The 17941-nt window shown below is 38.9% G+C and overlaps 1 protein-coding gene across 2 annotated transcripts in view; it reads right to left on the bottom strand.

The window, feature by feature from the left end:
* XRCC4 (X-ray repair cross complementing 4) overlaps nt 1–17941 on the bottom strand; it is a 146914-nt gene that overhangs the window by 53350 nt on the left and 75623 nt on the right. For both annotated transcript variants that reach the window (XM_040985997.1, XM_040985996.1), the window contains one exon: nt 7408–7546. In XM_040985997.1, the coding sequence (XP_040841931.1) occupies nt 7408–7546 (139 nt within the window). The remainder of the gene's footprint in view (nt 1–7407; nt 7547–17941) is intronic.

The following is a 17941-nucleotide window of genomic DNA, read 5'->3' as shown; positions in this document are numbered from 1 at the left end:
GTAAACACACAGGGAAGCTAATAAAAACCTATCTCATTTTAAACCACCGCTGGGTTTACTTTTGCAACTAACATAAACATTATCATAAAATTAAAGTTGTGTAAAAAATGAGGTTTGCTCATGATGACTAAAGTAAATATATATATATATGTATATATATATATATATACCAATTGAACACTCATTTTTAAATCTATAATTTGACATTAAAGAAGTTTACGTTCAGGTACCTTAAAAATCAACAAGAATTAGATATTTGGGTCTGATAGCTGTATTCTCCATTAAACATACTCATTCATTTTTCAAATATTTTGAAATGTAAATTAGAAAACAGCGATGAATTATTAGCGATTTTGAAAGAATCAAGGTTTAAATATGAAATATGATCTTTCTGAAAAATAGGATAGTCAATCAGCACTTTTGAAATTAGCATGTTTCTATTTCATCTCTGTATCTCCCTCTTTGTTAATATGCATGTGTAATGCATACTTGTCAAATTATTATTTTTAAATATACTGTTTCAAAAATGTTACTTTAACCTAATATTATACCATAACGATTATTCAGCAGAAGAAAACCATTTGCTGATTTACTATAAGAAATAGTACGAGTGATTCTTTTCATAAAAGTTAGAAGGAAGGAAAAAAAGAAACATTTCAGGTTTGACAATTCTAAAAGTACAGTTTCCTTCTCAGGAAAAGATTTCCAATATTTAGCTGAGAGCCTTGGAAAAAATACTGCTGTACAAACCCACGGATCCTGTTTATCTGGGGCCCCACCCCCAAGATCTCCTCTGACCCTTCTGTCCAGCAGGGCAAGCAGAGAGCCGACCCTGAACTCACAGCTTCCAGCTGGGTCTCTCCTCTTGTGTCAGAGCAATCTTGAGCAAGCAGTTAAGCTCACTGAAAGTCATTTATAAACAGCTGACTATGGCTATGGGTACAAATGTGAGCCTGACTTCCAAGAGCTGTGTTGAGAACAAGGGTTTCACTGGAAGAGATTACCGTGCTCAGCACTGCCCCGACACACAGTAAGCCAACAGTTCTCATTGCATAAGGCAAGGCTCTCAGAGGAAGGTCCTACCGACCTCTGGGCAAATCACCTACGTTCTCCTGGTCTCAGCATCCAAATTAAGGTCATGGGTGAAGTTAGTAGAAATAATGCGTATTATTTCTAATAATAATAAGGCCCTTCATAAAGGGCTTAGCAGAATGTCTAGGACATACTAAATAGGCAATAAATGTTAAATATTACCATTATTACTGGGGAACATATTAAAGTTATAATTTAGGTGAATACCAAAGTCATTTACAAAAAGGCTAATGACAAGCAGAGAAACATAAATTAATATTTAAGACATAAATACTTTTATAAAGCAATGGCAGACAGAGGCATCTATTGAAAATCACTTGGAAGCTACGAATATATAATGAAAGATTAAGTTCTGACAATAAGTAGGTGAAAAATGGCTTCTCTAATGATTAAATACAAAAATTCAAACAGGATACGATTCATTGATTTAAAGTATCTGACAATGACCAAAATGAATTTGAAAACAAAAGAACAAAAAGCAAACACCGCTCAAGGGAATATAAATTGTTAGATCCTTTTTTCAGGAACTCTGGCAAGACAACAAAGAACTGACAAGGACCCATGTCCTCTAACCTAGTAATGCCACTTTGGGGAGTCGAATCTAAGGAGAAAATCAATTAATCATATGTGCAAATTTATGTACAAAAACACAACGCCCCAGTTTTACTGGACTGCAAGTGGATTATTCCGAGGAAACGAGTAGTCTTTCATGCAAAGCTCTGAAAGACTCAGTAGTAACTTCGGGCTCCCAAAAAGCCTGACGTCTGCAATTACCCCTCTGAACAAAAGCATGGGTTGTGCAATTTCATCAAGGATGATGCTCTAAGCCGCTAGGATAACTGATGTTTTCTAGTCTCAGGAAGCCCACACCACAGACAACTACTATCAGGGACACCTGTGCTACAGCCTGACATAAACTTCACCCTCTCCCATGCTCTGTAGTTGTGAGGAACCTGACAGATCAGATCACACACTCAATCCAAGGGATGCACGGCTCATGTTGTGCCAGTCCCTACTCCTCTGAAACACTGTAGCTACAGCTTCTTCCTGGGACCCCTGAAAGGCTGGTTCAGAGCATACAGCTCAGGCAGCAACATCTGTGAAATGTTACAATTTAATAATATTGTTCAGGTCCTTTTAACAATGTGCTTGAACACTGTGTTTTCAAAAGACATCCATCATGGGCAAGACTAAATCATGTCTGGATTGCCGCAGGAAATATGTGGACGTATATATTTTTTCTTGTTAGACTGCAAAAGCAAAGACTACATAAAATAGCTAAGGCTACACAGGTATTTATTTGTACTTCAGGCCCAAATTGACGGCTGGAGTGGATCTGCTGTTCCTGGAGGTGTACTCTCAGCAGGGCCATCAGGGACAAGCAGGTTCCCTGAGCATGCCATGAGGGGGAGGAAGAGAGGCAGGTGCTATACCTATCAAACCATTTTCCTTACACCGTCCTATTTACACAAGTTCTTTTTTTTTTCCTTCTTGTGCTATGTTTTAATGCCTAAAACTCTATGGAGAGGATCTCATATTTAAAAATCTTTGCTATTCAAGAGTTTTGAGACTCTATACCCTGAAGATGAGCCATACAGAACACTGTCTCCTGGACTGGTGGTATCAAGTCAGATTACACGAGGCCATTCTCCTTATGGACATTGGAAAGACTAAATGACAGCAAAGGAATTGTTTTCTTTGGAACTTCTGCCCTCCATCTACTCAAATCTGAATGCTCCTACAAGTCCACCTGGCCTTCCAGCCACAGCCAAGCTCCACTCTCTCTCTGGTGATGGAATGGGTGTCGTGAAATCTGACCTGCTTTCCTGGACACCCGAGGAACCCCAGTGGCTGGGGACTTTCATTTGGTCTCTTTTTAGTCATCTTGAATCTGATGCTCATGTTCTGACAAAAGTTTCATTATTATATATTTATGCAGAGTTAGCTAAGCCCTCTTCCATAGCTTAATTCAAGATATATTTTGATAGAAATGAGAAACAGATCACTCAAGAGGATGGAAGCAGGAATTCCAGGTGGGAAAAAACAGATTGAAACAGCTGAAGAAATGCCAATCATTAAAATGTTAATAAAGACATTTAGATTGATCGTTTTTTCAGTTGGTTGATTTTATTACCTGTTAATTTTAATTAGAGTGGAAAATAGATTCAACTTATCTGAAGCAATCAATTTGTTAGAATAACTGAACTGGTCCACGGGGCCCCAGTGATTACACCAACTGAATGTTCCTAATAGGCTTTAATTTACTGATACAAATAGAGTTGAAGATATTCATACTAGCTTTTCTTTCTGGGTTGATGTAAGAAATACCAAGAGGTCTTAAAGAACATTTTTATAGTTTTATATGAAAAACTCTTCTTAGCTATTTTCCTGCATGATAAGCCATGCCTTTATCACAATTTTCATCAAGATGCCTAATAAAACCCGGTATCAGATACACATTATACACTTAAAGAGAGAAAACCTCACAGTATTCTTGGTTAACACCTAGTATTTCACCATGAAATGTGGCTGCAGGACAGAAACTAGAAAATGATTTAACAATTTTTGTATCCTGTCAGCTGGTTCATTTCACTTAACATACAGAAATAAAAAGATGGCAAAAAAATTTTGCCAATCACAACCTCAAGCAATTCAGGAGAGGGAGGAGCCAGGGAAGGACAGCCCAGAACTGAGGACCAGCTCGCCAAGGTGCCAGGCAGGACTCGCACCATGGTCCGTGCGTTAGTCACACTCACATGCCTAATGATTATCAACATGTACACCAGGCTCAAAAATTTCAGTCTTACTAAAAGCAGGAAAACATTAACAATCTAAAATTATTCCTTCAAGAAACATTTATATCTGACAAAATGGGCAAAATGGAGTACCACTGCATCTCAAAACTGTCAACCCGCCCACTCTGTCTGTTACCCATGGACACACAGGGAAAGTTCCAGCATATTTCCAATTTCCTCTGCTTCAAAAGAAGGAAGGTCTTACTATTGGAAATCAAAAATTGCACAAAAGGTCTAAATAACTTTAGGTCATTAGATTGAAGAAGATGCAATGATATCCCAAATGTTTGAGTTTTTAACCAGTGTGCTAACTTGGTAACTCTAAACAAGAACTGAAGGTTCAAAGGGGAGGGAAAACAGGAGAAAAGTCTTCTCTGTTACATCAGCTACTAGAGTGCTCTGTTCCACCTTAGAGCAATCTGAATGCCCACCTTGGGCCACCGCACCTGCTGCTGCTGGCCTCGGAGCACCCTCACTCACACCTGCTTTTCCTTGCTCCCTCACTTCATCACACACACTTTCTGCTGGGGCTTCCTACCCAGAGCAGTATGCTTTCTGCTCCCTGTGTCTGTGACGTAACTTCACTATCCCAGGCCAAATAACGACTCACAAGTCATGTTCTCAGTGCAGTGTTTCCCTAAATCCTGAACCCCTTCAAAAGTTTACAACTACTCATCTAGGCAATGATAGAGTCAGTATTGTCTTATCACACAGGCTAAACATGTGAGATCAGGGACCGTATCTAATTTACTCAGCAATTTCAGGGAAATCATAGTCACATTTCTTTGGTTTCAACAAATAACAGCATCTACCATGATTCCCGAGTTGATGCGAAATAATACCGTAGTCCTACACTGAATGCAACCTCTTCTGAGAAGAGGAATTACAGCACAAAGGACTGACAAAAATATTTGAAATCTTACATAAATGAAGAATTGAAGACAATAAACAATGTTAGATTTCCCAAATGAATTTCACAATGTATTGGTTAGTACGTTTTGGTGACTTAAACTACAAAATCAAAATTATTGTTGCAGTCTTTTCTTCATCACAAAGAGAAACACATAACAAATGCACAATAAACTCATTATCAGTTCATCTTTTTAACTAAAGAATGTGGTAAGATATCTTTGTTCACAAAAATAAAAAAACTCCTCTTATACATAGAATTTTACAAACTCTTCATCGTGGTCATCTGAGACACTTCTTCTGGATGTCCTGAGAATACACACTTAACAAGTTACCCACCCAAATATCTCACACCCTCTTAGTATGACATTTTCCTGTCAATGCTCAACTGAAGAAGTCCACCACAGAATCAAAAGGTTTCATGAGCAGCACTGGCTAGCAAATGCTAAAGCAACAATTCATTCAGAAAGATTAATAAGAACTCAAGTGTAATTAAACCACTTTATGGCCAAATCTCAGGAGCTGAAATAATTTATCAACCCAAAGACAGTCTGTCTTAGTCTCCCTTGTGAGCCGTAAGGAGCATGTCATTCATTCATTTACTGAGTCATCACAATCAGTCACGAGTGGGGTGACCTTAGATAGGCTTAAACTCTGTGCACAGTACAGGGCTTTTTTTCCAACTTTTTAAGAAACAAAATAGGACTGATATTTCTTTCATTCTGCTCCCCTGAAAGGAAAGCATCTGATATCACATCTTATACCAAGTCCTCGCTAAGTACACATGTACTCACAAGCCTGAATGAATCAGTTTTCTGCATTTTTCTGATAGCTTGTAACTTTGTCCTTGTTCACAATGGTATATAAAAATATTCATACAATTCTAGTTTCTTAATGGGAAACATTTTCAGCCTGTTATTGCAAGAGGTCATACTGTAACTTGAACTCCATGTTCATGGTCAAGGGTTTATAGCTAATTAATGAATCAGATGATAAATACAAATCATCAAGAGTTTACTGCATCCAGGGCTCTGCGTACATTGTCTGAAGACATAAGGAACCTGACACAGCAAACCTCAGGCAGAACATTCGATTGTGGAAAGACTAAAGCCAATGACAGACAGTCAAACTGATGCCAGTGTGTTCCACACAAAACTCATTCCATTCTCCGGCTCTCTGTCCAGTCAGGTTAGCACTCTTCTGGGCCCAGCTTCTGCCTAATTCTGTGACAGAATTAGGAACTTCATCCTCTTAACAACCGTTTGGGGTCTGGCGCCGTGGCCTAGAGGCTTGTCCTTGTCTTGAACGTGCCCCAGGATCCCCACAGCCCCGCTTCTCATCCTGCTCCCTGCCTGTGGCCTGGGAAAGCAGTTGAGGACGGCCCAAAGCCTTGGGACCCTGCACCTGCACGGGAGACTCAGAAGAGCTCCTGGCTTCAGATTGGCACAGCACTGGCCATTGCGGTCACTTGGGGAGTGAATCATCGGAAGGAAGATAGCTCTCTCTGTCTCTCCTCCTCTCTATATCTAACTTTGCAATAAAAGTAAATAAATCTTTAAAAAAGAAAAAAGAACTCTTTGTAGTTGCAAAAATTCTTGAGGCTGTCACATTTTCGTTTACATGGGCCACAGTGTCATCATCAAAGTAACATTGGGAAAATTTCAGAATTCCATTAATTCATTTGAAGTAACACAAATGTAGTACATGGTGACAAGAATACATTCATAAAAACCATCATTAAAAATTCCCTTTAAAAGGCACTGTTTTATACCTTCAAATCTATTCAATGGTTGGCTTGACTGAGATCAGTAGGACTTTAATCAGCTTCTGCATTCGATTAGTGAGACATGTTACTTTATTTAGAAATATGAAATCAATGCAGGCTCCCATAGGTAAGGGGCTGACAGGCAGGGCAATCTCAGGAACCCCAGGGACCCTCATTACACACTCTCAAAATCACAGCTAACACTAGCATTTCTCGTATGACCACTGCTCATTGATTATTTGCTCAATAATGAAAAGCTGAGAGAAAAATGTATTCTCTGAACATACATAAATACACACGTACTACACACACAAATACAAAAACAGCTTGCTCATTCATTTTACTATTCAGTCGCTAATATGTTTTAGAAATGCTTATTCCTTGCCATAAAGAAATGGTAATTTTTCTTGTCATTATAACAACATGGGGATATAGAGGATATTTTTAGAGTGAAAAAATTAAAGTACTTAATTTCAAAATTCAATAGAAAAAGATGATTAGAAAGACAATTTTTTACTTGAAATAAAAAAAGCATAACCAAATCACCTGGCTTATTTAGGTCTTCTTTTAGCAATAAATTAGATTGCAACAGAACACTAGCTGGCTTCTAATATTAATTAATTTGCAAAAACTACGAAAATTTGCTTATATGTTTGACGTTTCTGCTTTAAATATTAATAGACTTAATCAAATGCTTGAAAAAATGATTTAAACACTTCACAATTTCTAAAATAATTTCTAACCTTAAATATAATTATATTTAAACTCAGAAATAAATATACAATTTTAACATGATATGCTACTGAAATGCCCACGGCACTGTACTTAGCCAAGAAGATGACTTACTTTTCCTTCTCTTGAAGATGCTCATCCTGAGGAACCAGCCTCGGCTCTGTGCCAAGATTGCTCTGCATTCGTTGTCTTCGCTTTCTACTTGGGGCAATATCTGTGACATCAGGACTTGAAATAATAGAATCATCTTTACCTGAAGTAGGCAAAACAAAAGGAGACAAAAATGAGACTCCACACAATCAGGCATTTAGTCTGAGATGAGTCACGATCAGGCTGCTGCTGCGGCGCGCACCGGAAGGAAGCGGCGTCACAGACTCCTGCCTCCCCAGAGTCCATGAGGACCCACTGAGGCGGTTAGCCCCGGTGGTATGTAATGCTTTACCATGAACAAAACACTCCCTTAAAAAGCCGTCTAAGTGGGCCATAGGTTATAGCTGGAGAGTAAAAAACTCAGAGTTCCATCAGACAGGAGGGTGACTGTAGGCATTATTAATGTACTAAATAACTTTATCTACTAAAACTAAGAGAAGATTCTGGATATATTTTCACTATAAGAAAATGTCTAGGGCCCGGCGCAGTAGTCTAGCTGCTAAAGTCCTTGTCTTGAATGCACTGGGATCCCATATGGGCGCCGGTTCTAATCCCGGCCGCTCCACTTCCCATCCAGCTCCCTGCTTGTGGCCTGGGAAAGCAGTCCAGGATGGCCCAAAACCTTGGGACCCTGCACCCGCGTGGGAGACCTGAAAGAGACTCCAGGCTCCTGGCTTCAGATCTGTGCAGCTCTGGGTTTTAGCCACTTGGGCAGTGAATCATTGGATGGAAGATATTCCTCTATATCTGACTTTGCAATAAAAATAAATGTAAATCTTTTTAAACAATTTTTTTAAGTCTGAAGAAGCAAATAGTTTCTCTGGATACTACACAATGATTACATGTATTGAAATATCACACAGCAGCTGATAGGCATAATTTTCATATGTCTAGTACAATGGCTTTTTTCAATGTAGTAAAAATTTGGCTTTCCATGGAGAGAAATCTGTACCTCTGTATTTCTGAAGAGGCATATACTCTGCTGAAGCTGTGGTTGTGTCTAAAGAAGACAGGAAAGCACTTGTCTCTGTATTTTGAACGTGATTTTTGAATGCGGATGAAGTGTTTAGAATTAAGCACAAGCGACAGTTCTGGTCTCTTTCCTTGGAGAGACAGTATGCTGCAGAATCAGCTGACTCCACCGCTGAGTACAAGTGCTGCTGGAGAGTGAATGGAGCTAGTATTCATAGTAGGATTGTAACTGGAAACCCATCAACAATGACAGAACTGTGTGGGTTTAGTATGTTCTGTCCAGACTTCGCTTTTCCCCATGAGCTCCATTATTCGTAGTGTGCAGTTCTGCAGAATCGGTGCCTTTGTGTACATTTCATCATTAGCAGAAACGGCTCCAGCTTGTGTGCGTGCAGCCCAAACCAATCGATCATTTCGAGCACAATGGATAATTTATCACTCTCTTGAAATTCCTATCTTGATTGTTTTTTTCTTAATAATAACTACTGCTCTTCCTCTCCCCCTACCCCCCCGAACCTATGAACTTACTGCTTTAGAGAAATCAAGTATCTTGCCTTTGCTCTTATATTTAAAAGCTGTTCCCCAGCAGATAAATTAGTTTTGGATCAAACACTAAGTGAACACCATCAAAGCATATTCTACCTTCCATAACTACCTCAGGTATCAAGGCATAAAGGTTCCACTAGGATTCTTGTACTTTATTTTACTAACGCCTAAAAAACTGTCTTAGGAGCAAACAAGAGTAAATGAAAAAAGGAAGGCTTTTTGAGCACATTTAGGTTGAACATTTCCCTGCTTTTCTTAAGCTATGACATGACCACTACTGTTACAAGTACAGTTTTGTCTATGAACAGGACTAGCTGGAGTCACTGCAGGTAAAAGTATTCTAGTTACAGATGGATTCGCAAATAACAGAAAAGATGATATTTAATGTCATGGAAGATATCTGGGGAAAATAGTACTAAGTTTAAATTAAAATATAAACTCAAAAAATGAAGGTGCAAAGAGTTCTGCCATTCTTTTCAAAGTTCCAAATGATGACTTATAAATTGTCAACCAAAATGAATATTCTTCGCGCAACATGGAAACATACCATTTGTTATAAAGAATGCCAATTACTTCAAACGCATTGTAACTAAAAGTGTGTTAGTTAGTGTGAGCTATAACTCAGGTGATTCTAATACAGAATCAAGAATGTACAAAACAGGAGCAGTTTGGTGGAATCAGAAATCCATGCTCATTAGGGGCAGTTTTGTTACTCATGCTTCAATCAATAACTGATGCCTAGTGATCAGTACATTCAATGATAAAAATGTGTGCCTATTGCTAAATTCAAGGCGTATGAAGGATGTCAGTGAAAACTACTGATATGCTCAGATGTATGAAATCAAAAGATAAGATATAAAAGAGCCCCACTATTTTTACACATCCTCCCAACACTTATTTTATTATTATTATCATCACTGTTTTATGACACAGATCTATAGGGGCCGGGATTTCCCTCACCCCCTCCCCAAACTCTGTCTCTTCCACCACCACCACTTTATGAGTAGGCAAGAATATTCCATGGGAACTATTTACTCTCTTATCTTCTTTAAATATTTATTTATTTTTATTGCAAAGGCAGATTCAGTATTTCCAACTTTTTTTTTTGCTTTAAGAAAAGAAAACAAAAGGAAAAGGAGTTATTGCCAGTTCACTTACTGCAGCTAAAATGCTGATTGGCATTGCAGTGGGACGAATTTCAAGTTCTCATCAGGTTCACTGCGTCTAGAAAATGGGGAACCTCTGCACAAACCCTGTTATTGTGGAAGGTGGCTCCAGAGAAGGCCACACTTCTTCCCGTCTGACAGAGGAACTGCGGGATCTTGGCAGCGGCACTTCAGACATGAGAAAGGGCGTGTTGGCTCCCCCGGCCAGACTCCGTGTCAAAACGAAATGACTGGTGGTTGGCTAAGCTGACAGCAATTTGCATAAATCCCATGAATTCAACCACTTGATAAACTTCAGTTTCTAATAAGCCCTTAAATCTCTATAATTTCCAAAATAAATTTTCAGCTTTAAAGTTTGTTGTATCAAGGACTCACTACTGCATCTACAGAACTCTGCCCTCTTGGTGTGATCTCAAGCGTGACATGCGGAGTCTACACTACTGGATGCACCTGCTGCTTCTCCCTCGCGCTGGCCAACACACAGGCTCTGCTCCAGGAGCCAGGCCTCCAAGCAAGTACGCAAAGCAGGGTCCTGAAACACCACTTACGGCCACAGCAACTTGGCTCTTACACTGCATCACAACATGACGGAAGTTCTGACCATCAGGCGCCTGGGCCATGAGGAAAAAGGTGAGCTATTTGCAAATAGCACTCCTTCCCACCACCAAAAACCATGCAAGGTTTTCCACTGCCAAAAAAATAAATCCTCACGTTCTAGGCCAACTTTACAACCCCTCTACCATGTGACCATCATCTCCTTTTCTATTGCAGGATACTACTACTCCCAGGGGCCAGGCTAGCACACGTTCCTCCACGCTGCCTCCTTCCCGTTCGGAATGTCCTCCTTTCCTGGATTGATACATCTAAATATTCCCTTGCAGCTCAGCCTGACTCTGTCCTGTCATCCCCAGGGATCCCAGGCCATAGAAGTTTTTCTTTTTCTGTAGGATTAAAAGTTTGAATGATTCATTTTGCAAATATTATTTTGCAACACTCTTTGTACAGTTTATCTGTTGTTTCTTAATAGAACCCACACTTTATTTCTTCCTGGACATCTGATCAAATACTTTTGCAGAAATATAAAGACTGAACTCTGATTTCCACATGTGCATCTTAATTTCTTTAATCACAACTTACTTAGCTATAGGTTTTCACCTGAAAGGTAGAGAATGAGAATATATGAGCCTGCGTTTGCATTTATGCCATTTACTTTGGATGTATTACAGAATCTCAAAGTTCCTCAACTGAGAAAATGTAACCATGATTTTCTGAGACAAAATAAAGCAAAACACAGCTAATCATAAATAAACTTACTGAATATAAATCAATTTCTGTGTAAATCAATTTACAAATAATAATACTTAAAAGTGTTATTAGCAGAACGTACATATTCTTGCAAAATCAAATGAGAACCTTTTTATCTTTCTTCTAGATCTTCTTCCAGAGATGAAAAAGAAAATTTAAAAAAAGGCAAACTACTGTTTTTTCCAAATTAAAAATAATCTGACTGCCAAACAATTGCATCTGTAATGGACAGAGAGTATCCAGTCTTCTAAGACTGTTTTTGGCTATTGTATTCATTTCTTCATTTCATAAATATGTATAATCAACAGTATTTTTAGATTTCAAATGATATCAAAATTAAACAAAAAATAATTTAAACTTTAAGCTAAAATAGTAAGTCTTGAATCTTCAACACCAAACTCTTCTCCCAAGGAAAACAAACAGCCCAAGCCTCGGGAACTTCCTGCCTCTGCAGTGTGTCTTTCTGACACCTGAATGAGAGTCATGGGAAGGAGCTGAGATAAGATTGGTCCCAACGCACTTCACTAAGCAGTCTCTTAAAGGACAGATCTTGAGGTAGTAAATTTCTAATGTGACTGAACAAACAAACATTATATTCCCACACCATTCATCAAATAGCCCTTTTAAAAATCTGGAATCCATTGCTACCTTGTTTTCACAATCAAATCTGAATAACTGATAACCGTCTTATAGGAAAGGTCAATAGTCTAAACCATTAATCAGAAATCACCAAATAAGCTGGTAATTAGCAGAGCCCTAAACACACAACGTGTGTGTGTGTGTGTGTGTGTTTGTGTGTGTGTGTGTGTTTCCAGGAACCACATTTTCTCTAAAGCCACACGGCTCCCTTAAGCAGCACAGCGGGAGTCAGACTTCAGGACAAATAGCCCCTGACCCTGAGTAACCTGAGAGTCATCTTTGGAAATCCAATCTACTTATTGTCACAGGCAGGGTGGGCCACTGAAGATAAACCACAGACTCCCTGGGAGAAACAGGAAGTCGATCAAAGTAAGCACACTTCTACACCTACAAAGGGTTCAATGCTCAGTTTGTAATTAGTCAAAAAAAATTGTGTTTTGTTTTTTACAATAGTCTAGTCACTCAGCAACAGTCACAAGCACCATTCTGCTATTCAAGTGTATCATGACATTGTAGGTATGGACAATAGTTGAAAGTTTAGCATCCTATTATCAAAATACATTTAAATTTCATGGGAAGAGTTTTTTATTTTGTTTTGCTTTGCTGCCACTAAGAGAAGTTCGTTATTTAAATACAAGGGATGCATTCACCTCTTCAGTTATCCAGCAAATGTTGTTGTTTTCCACAGTGGAAATCATAAAGATACCACCGGGCAGACAAAACGTTTGTGATCCGTAACTATTTGTCAGAGGACTGAGAGCACATTAACACTTACAAAGTTTCTAAAAGTTTAAGGAAGGAACAAGCTTTACAATCTTATTTTCTCCAAATTATCCTGCAAAGCTTCATTTATTCTTTGTTGTCAAACACCTTTCCCACATCACTTCCCTTTTGTATATACTCTTCCTTTTTCTCAGGATTTCTTTATTTTTCTTAGAAAGGCAGATTTAGAGAGGAGAGACAGAGGGAAAGACCATCCATCTGCTGGATCACTCCCCAAGCAGCTGCAACGGCCAAAGCTGTGCCAATCCAAACCCAGGAGCTTCTTTTGGGTCTCCCACGTGGGTGCAGGGTCCCAAGGCTCTGGGCATCCTCGACTGCTTTCCCAGGCCACGAGCAGGGAGCCGGATAGGAAGTGAAGCAGCCAAGATACTCACTGGCACCCATATGGGATCCTGGTAGATGCAAGTTGAGGACTTTAGCTGCTAGGCTACTGCGCTAGGCCCTGAAACTTCTTTTGAAAGCATAATCCTTACTATCAGAAGGCCAGGAAATAAATTTTCTAAAAACAAACAATGCAATTCATTGAGAAAACTGATATAAGGAAAAAAATTATTCTGTGAGACTGTTACAGAGTGAGCTCAAACAGAAAATCTGAATGGAGTGTACACAATCACCTTTGTAGCTCGTGTCCCGGCAACCTTGCTCACTTATCTCATGTTTATACACTTGAGGAAAGCAGGGGCTGAGCTTACCCTTAGTCCCCCTAGTTCAAAACAGTAACTGATCAACAAAAACTCATCGATTACCATAAATTCTTACAGACAATCTAGATAATTAATATAAATACCTCCTTCAAATAACTTTGCATTGATATGAACTACTACACTACAGATTAGCAATGACTGCTGCTACAACTTCTGTTAGCACAGACAGCAAAATATATTGATGAGGACAGGCAATTTATGAAAGTGCAACATTAAGTCTTCAATTTGTGTCATTTCGCTGTTTAAAATAACAAACTGTGGAAAGTACTTGCAATGGTTAATGAGTTTTCAGACAACAAAAACACGACTTCTCAGTCTCTACCAGCGGCTGAGGTCATGAAATGTGCAGTCAACATAAAGCTTTCATTGTTTTACAGGAATCAGATACTAACTTCTGTCAACGGAAGGCTGTTATTAGAGTTTTCTTGGAAAGATTTCTAAGGATTTTTGAAACTTCCATTGATCTTAATTTTGGCCAACTTTTAATAAAAGTGAAACTTTTGACAAGTATAGAGGATTTTTGGAACTAATATACATAGAAGAAGTTGCATAAAATAAAGCTTTAAGTCTCTTAAAAATAATATAAGGGATATGTGAAAAGCAAATATTCTTAAAAACATTATTTCATTTTATTTTTCAAGTGATGCTACAAGCATATTAGGAACAGTGACACTAGGCTAAGTGGTTGGAACCAGGAAAAGACTATCACCTTCATTAGCTCATCAAAATCATAATCAATGAAAGTGGTAAAAACAAAATGGTATGATTGTAAGGTGAGCTGGGTGAGCCAGAATTAGGAATATGGCCCCCAGACGATTTCTGTCATCATTAGCACACATACAAAGAAGCACTTGATGGAGTCCACGTGACCTTGAGGGAACTTGTCACTTCACTCCCTGAATATATGTTAAGTCTCTAGCAAGTTTAGAATAATGTTTGAGAGAAACAATGCTCCCGAGAAAAGACTCCATTTGTCCTTCCTTAAATTTCTTTACAATAGGCTAACGTGTTTCTGATGTAAGATGGCCAATTCTTAGTGAGGGAACAAGGAGCCTAAATTTCAGAGATGTTCCTTGAAAACTGGAATGAATTTCAAAAAGATTTCCAGGTATGTCAAGGCTGATTAGATCCCAACTAGCTCTCAAAACACATGGTTAAAACAATATTTTTACTAAGAGTAATTCAGAAAAACTATCTAAGAGATGGATAAGTAATTACTTCTATTGGCTTATCTGTCTTACTATATCTCATAAAATAAGCTTTTACACAAAAAGCAGATAATTTCATGTTCAGCCACAGACTAAAGTAAATATGCTATGAATGTCTACCAGTGACTTGGTGTTACTATTTCACACCAAATGGAGGGAACATTGAGCAAGTAAGACTTACAGAAAAAACACCTTTGCAGTAGTGTATGCTTCATGTAGGCCCAATTTGGCTATGTACGGTTTTTCGTGGTAAAGTGACACTGAGAAAAACAGATTATTCCAATGCCTGGTGCAAATATCATTTTGAGTGAAAACACCAACAAGGAAAACACCAACAAGCAAACTTTTTTAAAATTAAGCACAGGTATCAACAAAAATATAACAGATTTATTTATCTACAAGCATTTAAATAAAGGTCTGTGATTTTCATTATAAGGCCAACACTGAATTCATAGTCCAATGCATTAAAATTGAGTTGGCACTTAAAATGGTTCTGTGAAAAATATTCTACCATTGTACAAACGAGTATATTATTTGTCAACAGTGGTTACCCAAATATCTTAGCCAAGGAACACAATCACACCCGGGAGGTTATCATAACACAGCTGGGAGAGAACAGAAGGGAAGGGTTTATGACTGTGGTACCGCTTGGATAAACACACAGACGGGCCTGCATGTCCACATCCATATCTGTTTATTAATTAGAAACTAAAAATCACAAATGTTCTCAGCAGGAGGGAAACTTCTGATGCCTAACTTAATGGAAAAAAGGCTGAAGGCAAAGAAATTAACTGAGAGAAACACTGGGAAATAACTTGACTTTCATCTACAGAAATTAAGGGTGAAAGAAATAGTTATCCATTAAGAATTAGTAATTCTACAGACAGTATTCTAATTCTCCCAGGCAATGTGATTGTAGAGAAGGAATAGAAGGAAGGAGCTTGGAAATACAGAAAGAAGAGGAGGAGAAGCTATGAGGGACAATCTGGAGAGGGAAATGGTGACATTTTTCTGCCATCTTTTCTATAATAAATGCTTCTTTTCTGATCAAACAAAGCCTTTTCAAATGTATGTCAAATAGTGATTTTAGATAAACATTCCTTATAGGTAATATGTCACGTGGACATTTGTAATATTCATTTAAATAAAGTTAAATTTTAACATCTATGAATTTTACATATGAAAATTTTTTATACAATCAACTGAAAATAATCTCCAATGACTTTACTCATTGTTTCTGTAATGACAACTATGTTCCTAGGTTTCTAGGTGGTTTCTACTTTGTTTTCAGACAATAAATTATTTTAAAATATACTAACTTTAGGTAATTACACTCAACTTTATCTAGACCCCATTCTCCAAGCCCAGAAGCAACAGATTAAATTCAAACTCTCGTTTCAGTAATTACAATAAAGAAAACAGGGCATCCTGATGATTTAAGCTCTGAAGAGTTTTTATTGCCAAAACACCTGTTTCTTTTTCCATACTTATTTTCATTAAATATAGAAGAATGTTGATTTTGTTACCCGAGGACATCAAAGGCTCAGAAAACAAGCCGTCTTTAGTAGAACCATTCTCAAAACACGTTACCCACTCTGAGTGATTTTAACACACTGCTCTTTCCCAGGAAGGGGTTTAACTAAAACGGCTTACACTAATGCTTCAAGCTGCTGTGATTTATCTTTGACATGTTGGTAACAAGCTCCTAAAAAGTGTAGTGATAGTACTATGAAATACATACTAAGAAATCAAATTGAATTTTATCTAAGACTCGTATTACATACATCTGTTCTTGGTTCATTAGGAAGAAATAACTGGCTTGTGCAGGGCTGTGCTTCTGGTAGGGAGTGAGCCTCCATCACTCTGTCTCCCAACTTGGAGCATGTTGTTGCCCTTGGCACAGGAGGGAAGACAGAGTCCACGTGGAACACAGTGGCCTCAAGCTGCTAGACTGTTGCTATGGGAAAGGAGGGATTTCACAGTTGAATAGTGGAAAAGAAATAACTGCACAAACAAATGAGCCCCCAGAATGGTCACCCTAAGTTACCAGCTGGAAACTAAGGCACACTGGCACAGAGGGAAACTTTGTAAGTTCTGATGGCAAATGGCTCACTGCTCCACCTGCACAGGGGTGAGAACAAAGGTGACACAAGGCAGGAGACGGCACCGCCTACCTGCAAAGCCCAGACCCTGTTAAAGATGTAGAGTTTCAGGCGACAACCCTAAACGGTCTGAAAGAATTTAAAAACAGATCACACTTATTTGCCACTAAATGAACTGCCTGCTGGAACAAAGCTCAATGCACTCTGAAGGAAGAAAACAAATTCCCTAAACTCAACACCCAGAATTGTGTACCTACTACAATCATAAAAATTGCCATCCATGGGATATAGAAAAATCCACCCCTAAATAAGGAATTAGTACCACTGCTTCAAGCAAATAATGAGGACGGTTATATTTATTTTTATATTACACATACCATTGGATGAAAGTACAATTCCTGGATATCAGAAAAATAGTAACTTCAGGTTCAACATTTGGATTCCAGGGATGTTTCAACACTACCCAGAATTTAAAAAGATTGGCTCTAAGAACCTGTGTCCAAGTGACAGACTGGGTGAGCAGAGGGCACACAGCGGGCAGGCAAGCCAACGTGTGCTTGCAGACTGGGGGGCTGGTCAGGTGAGCACATCTTGCCCAGCCTGGCCTTCCCTCCTGCACAGCCTCCAAAGGTGGCTCCAGTGCCAGTCTCCTGCTGCCTGTGTCTGGCTGACAACAGGATCCTACACCAATACTCCTACTCTGGCTCTCTCTTTCCTAGCTCTTCTCATTTTGGAGGGGGAGGAGAAGGAAAGCAAGGATGGTTGCAAGAGGCTGTCTTGCTGGGAGAAGTTCCTCTCCTGAACTGAATTGTGCTTGCTAAAATTATTGTGATGAAGCTCTAGGCTGCCTCAGCAAGAGTGCATTTATAAACAGCACCTTGAAAATGCTCACCAAGGATCAACGAGGTGAGGTGGGTGGGCCTTAATCTAAAAGAATAGGTGTCCTCCTAGGAGGGAGCATGCCTGCAGAGTGGGTGGCCATGTACCAGGGAAGAAGAGCTGCTGCCTAAACCAACCCCGGGGGAGAGGGGAGTGGTTATCATAGCCTTCACAAACAAACACACTACCAATCC

This window comes from Ochotona curzoniae, unplaced genomic scaffold (assembly GCF_017591425.1).
Source record: "Ochotona curzoniae isolate NIBS_2020 unplaced genomic scaffold, NIBS_Ocur_1.0 contig_4501, whole genome shotgun sequence".
Taxonomy (NCBI): Eukaryota; Metazoa; Chordata; class Mammalia; order Lagomorpha; family Ochotonidae; genus Ochotona; species Ochotona curzoniae.
The sequence above is the reverse complement of the archived record's forward strand: the minus strand, read 5'-3'. Positions and strand labels throughout refer to the sequence as shown.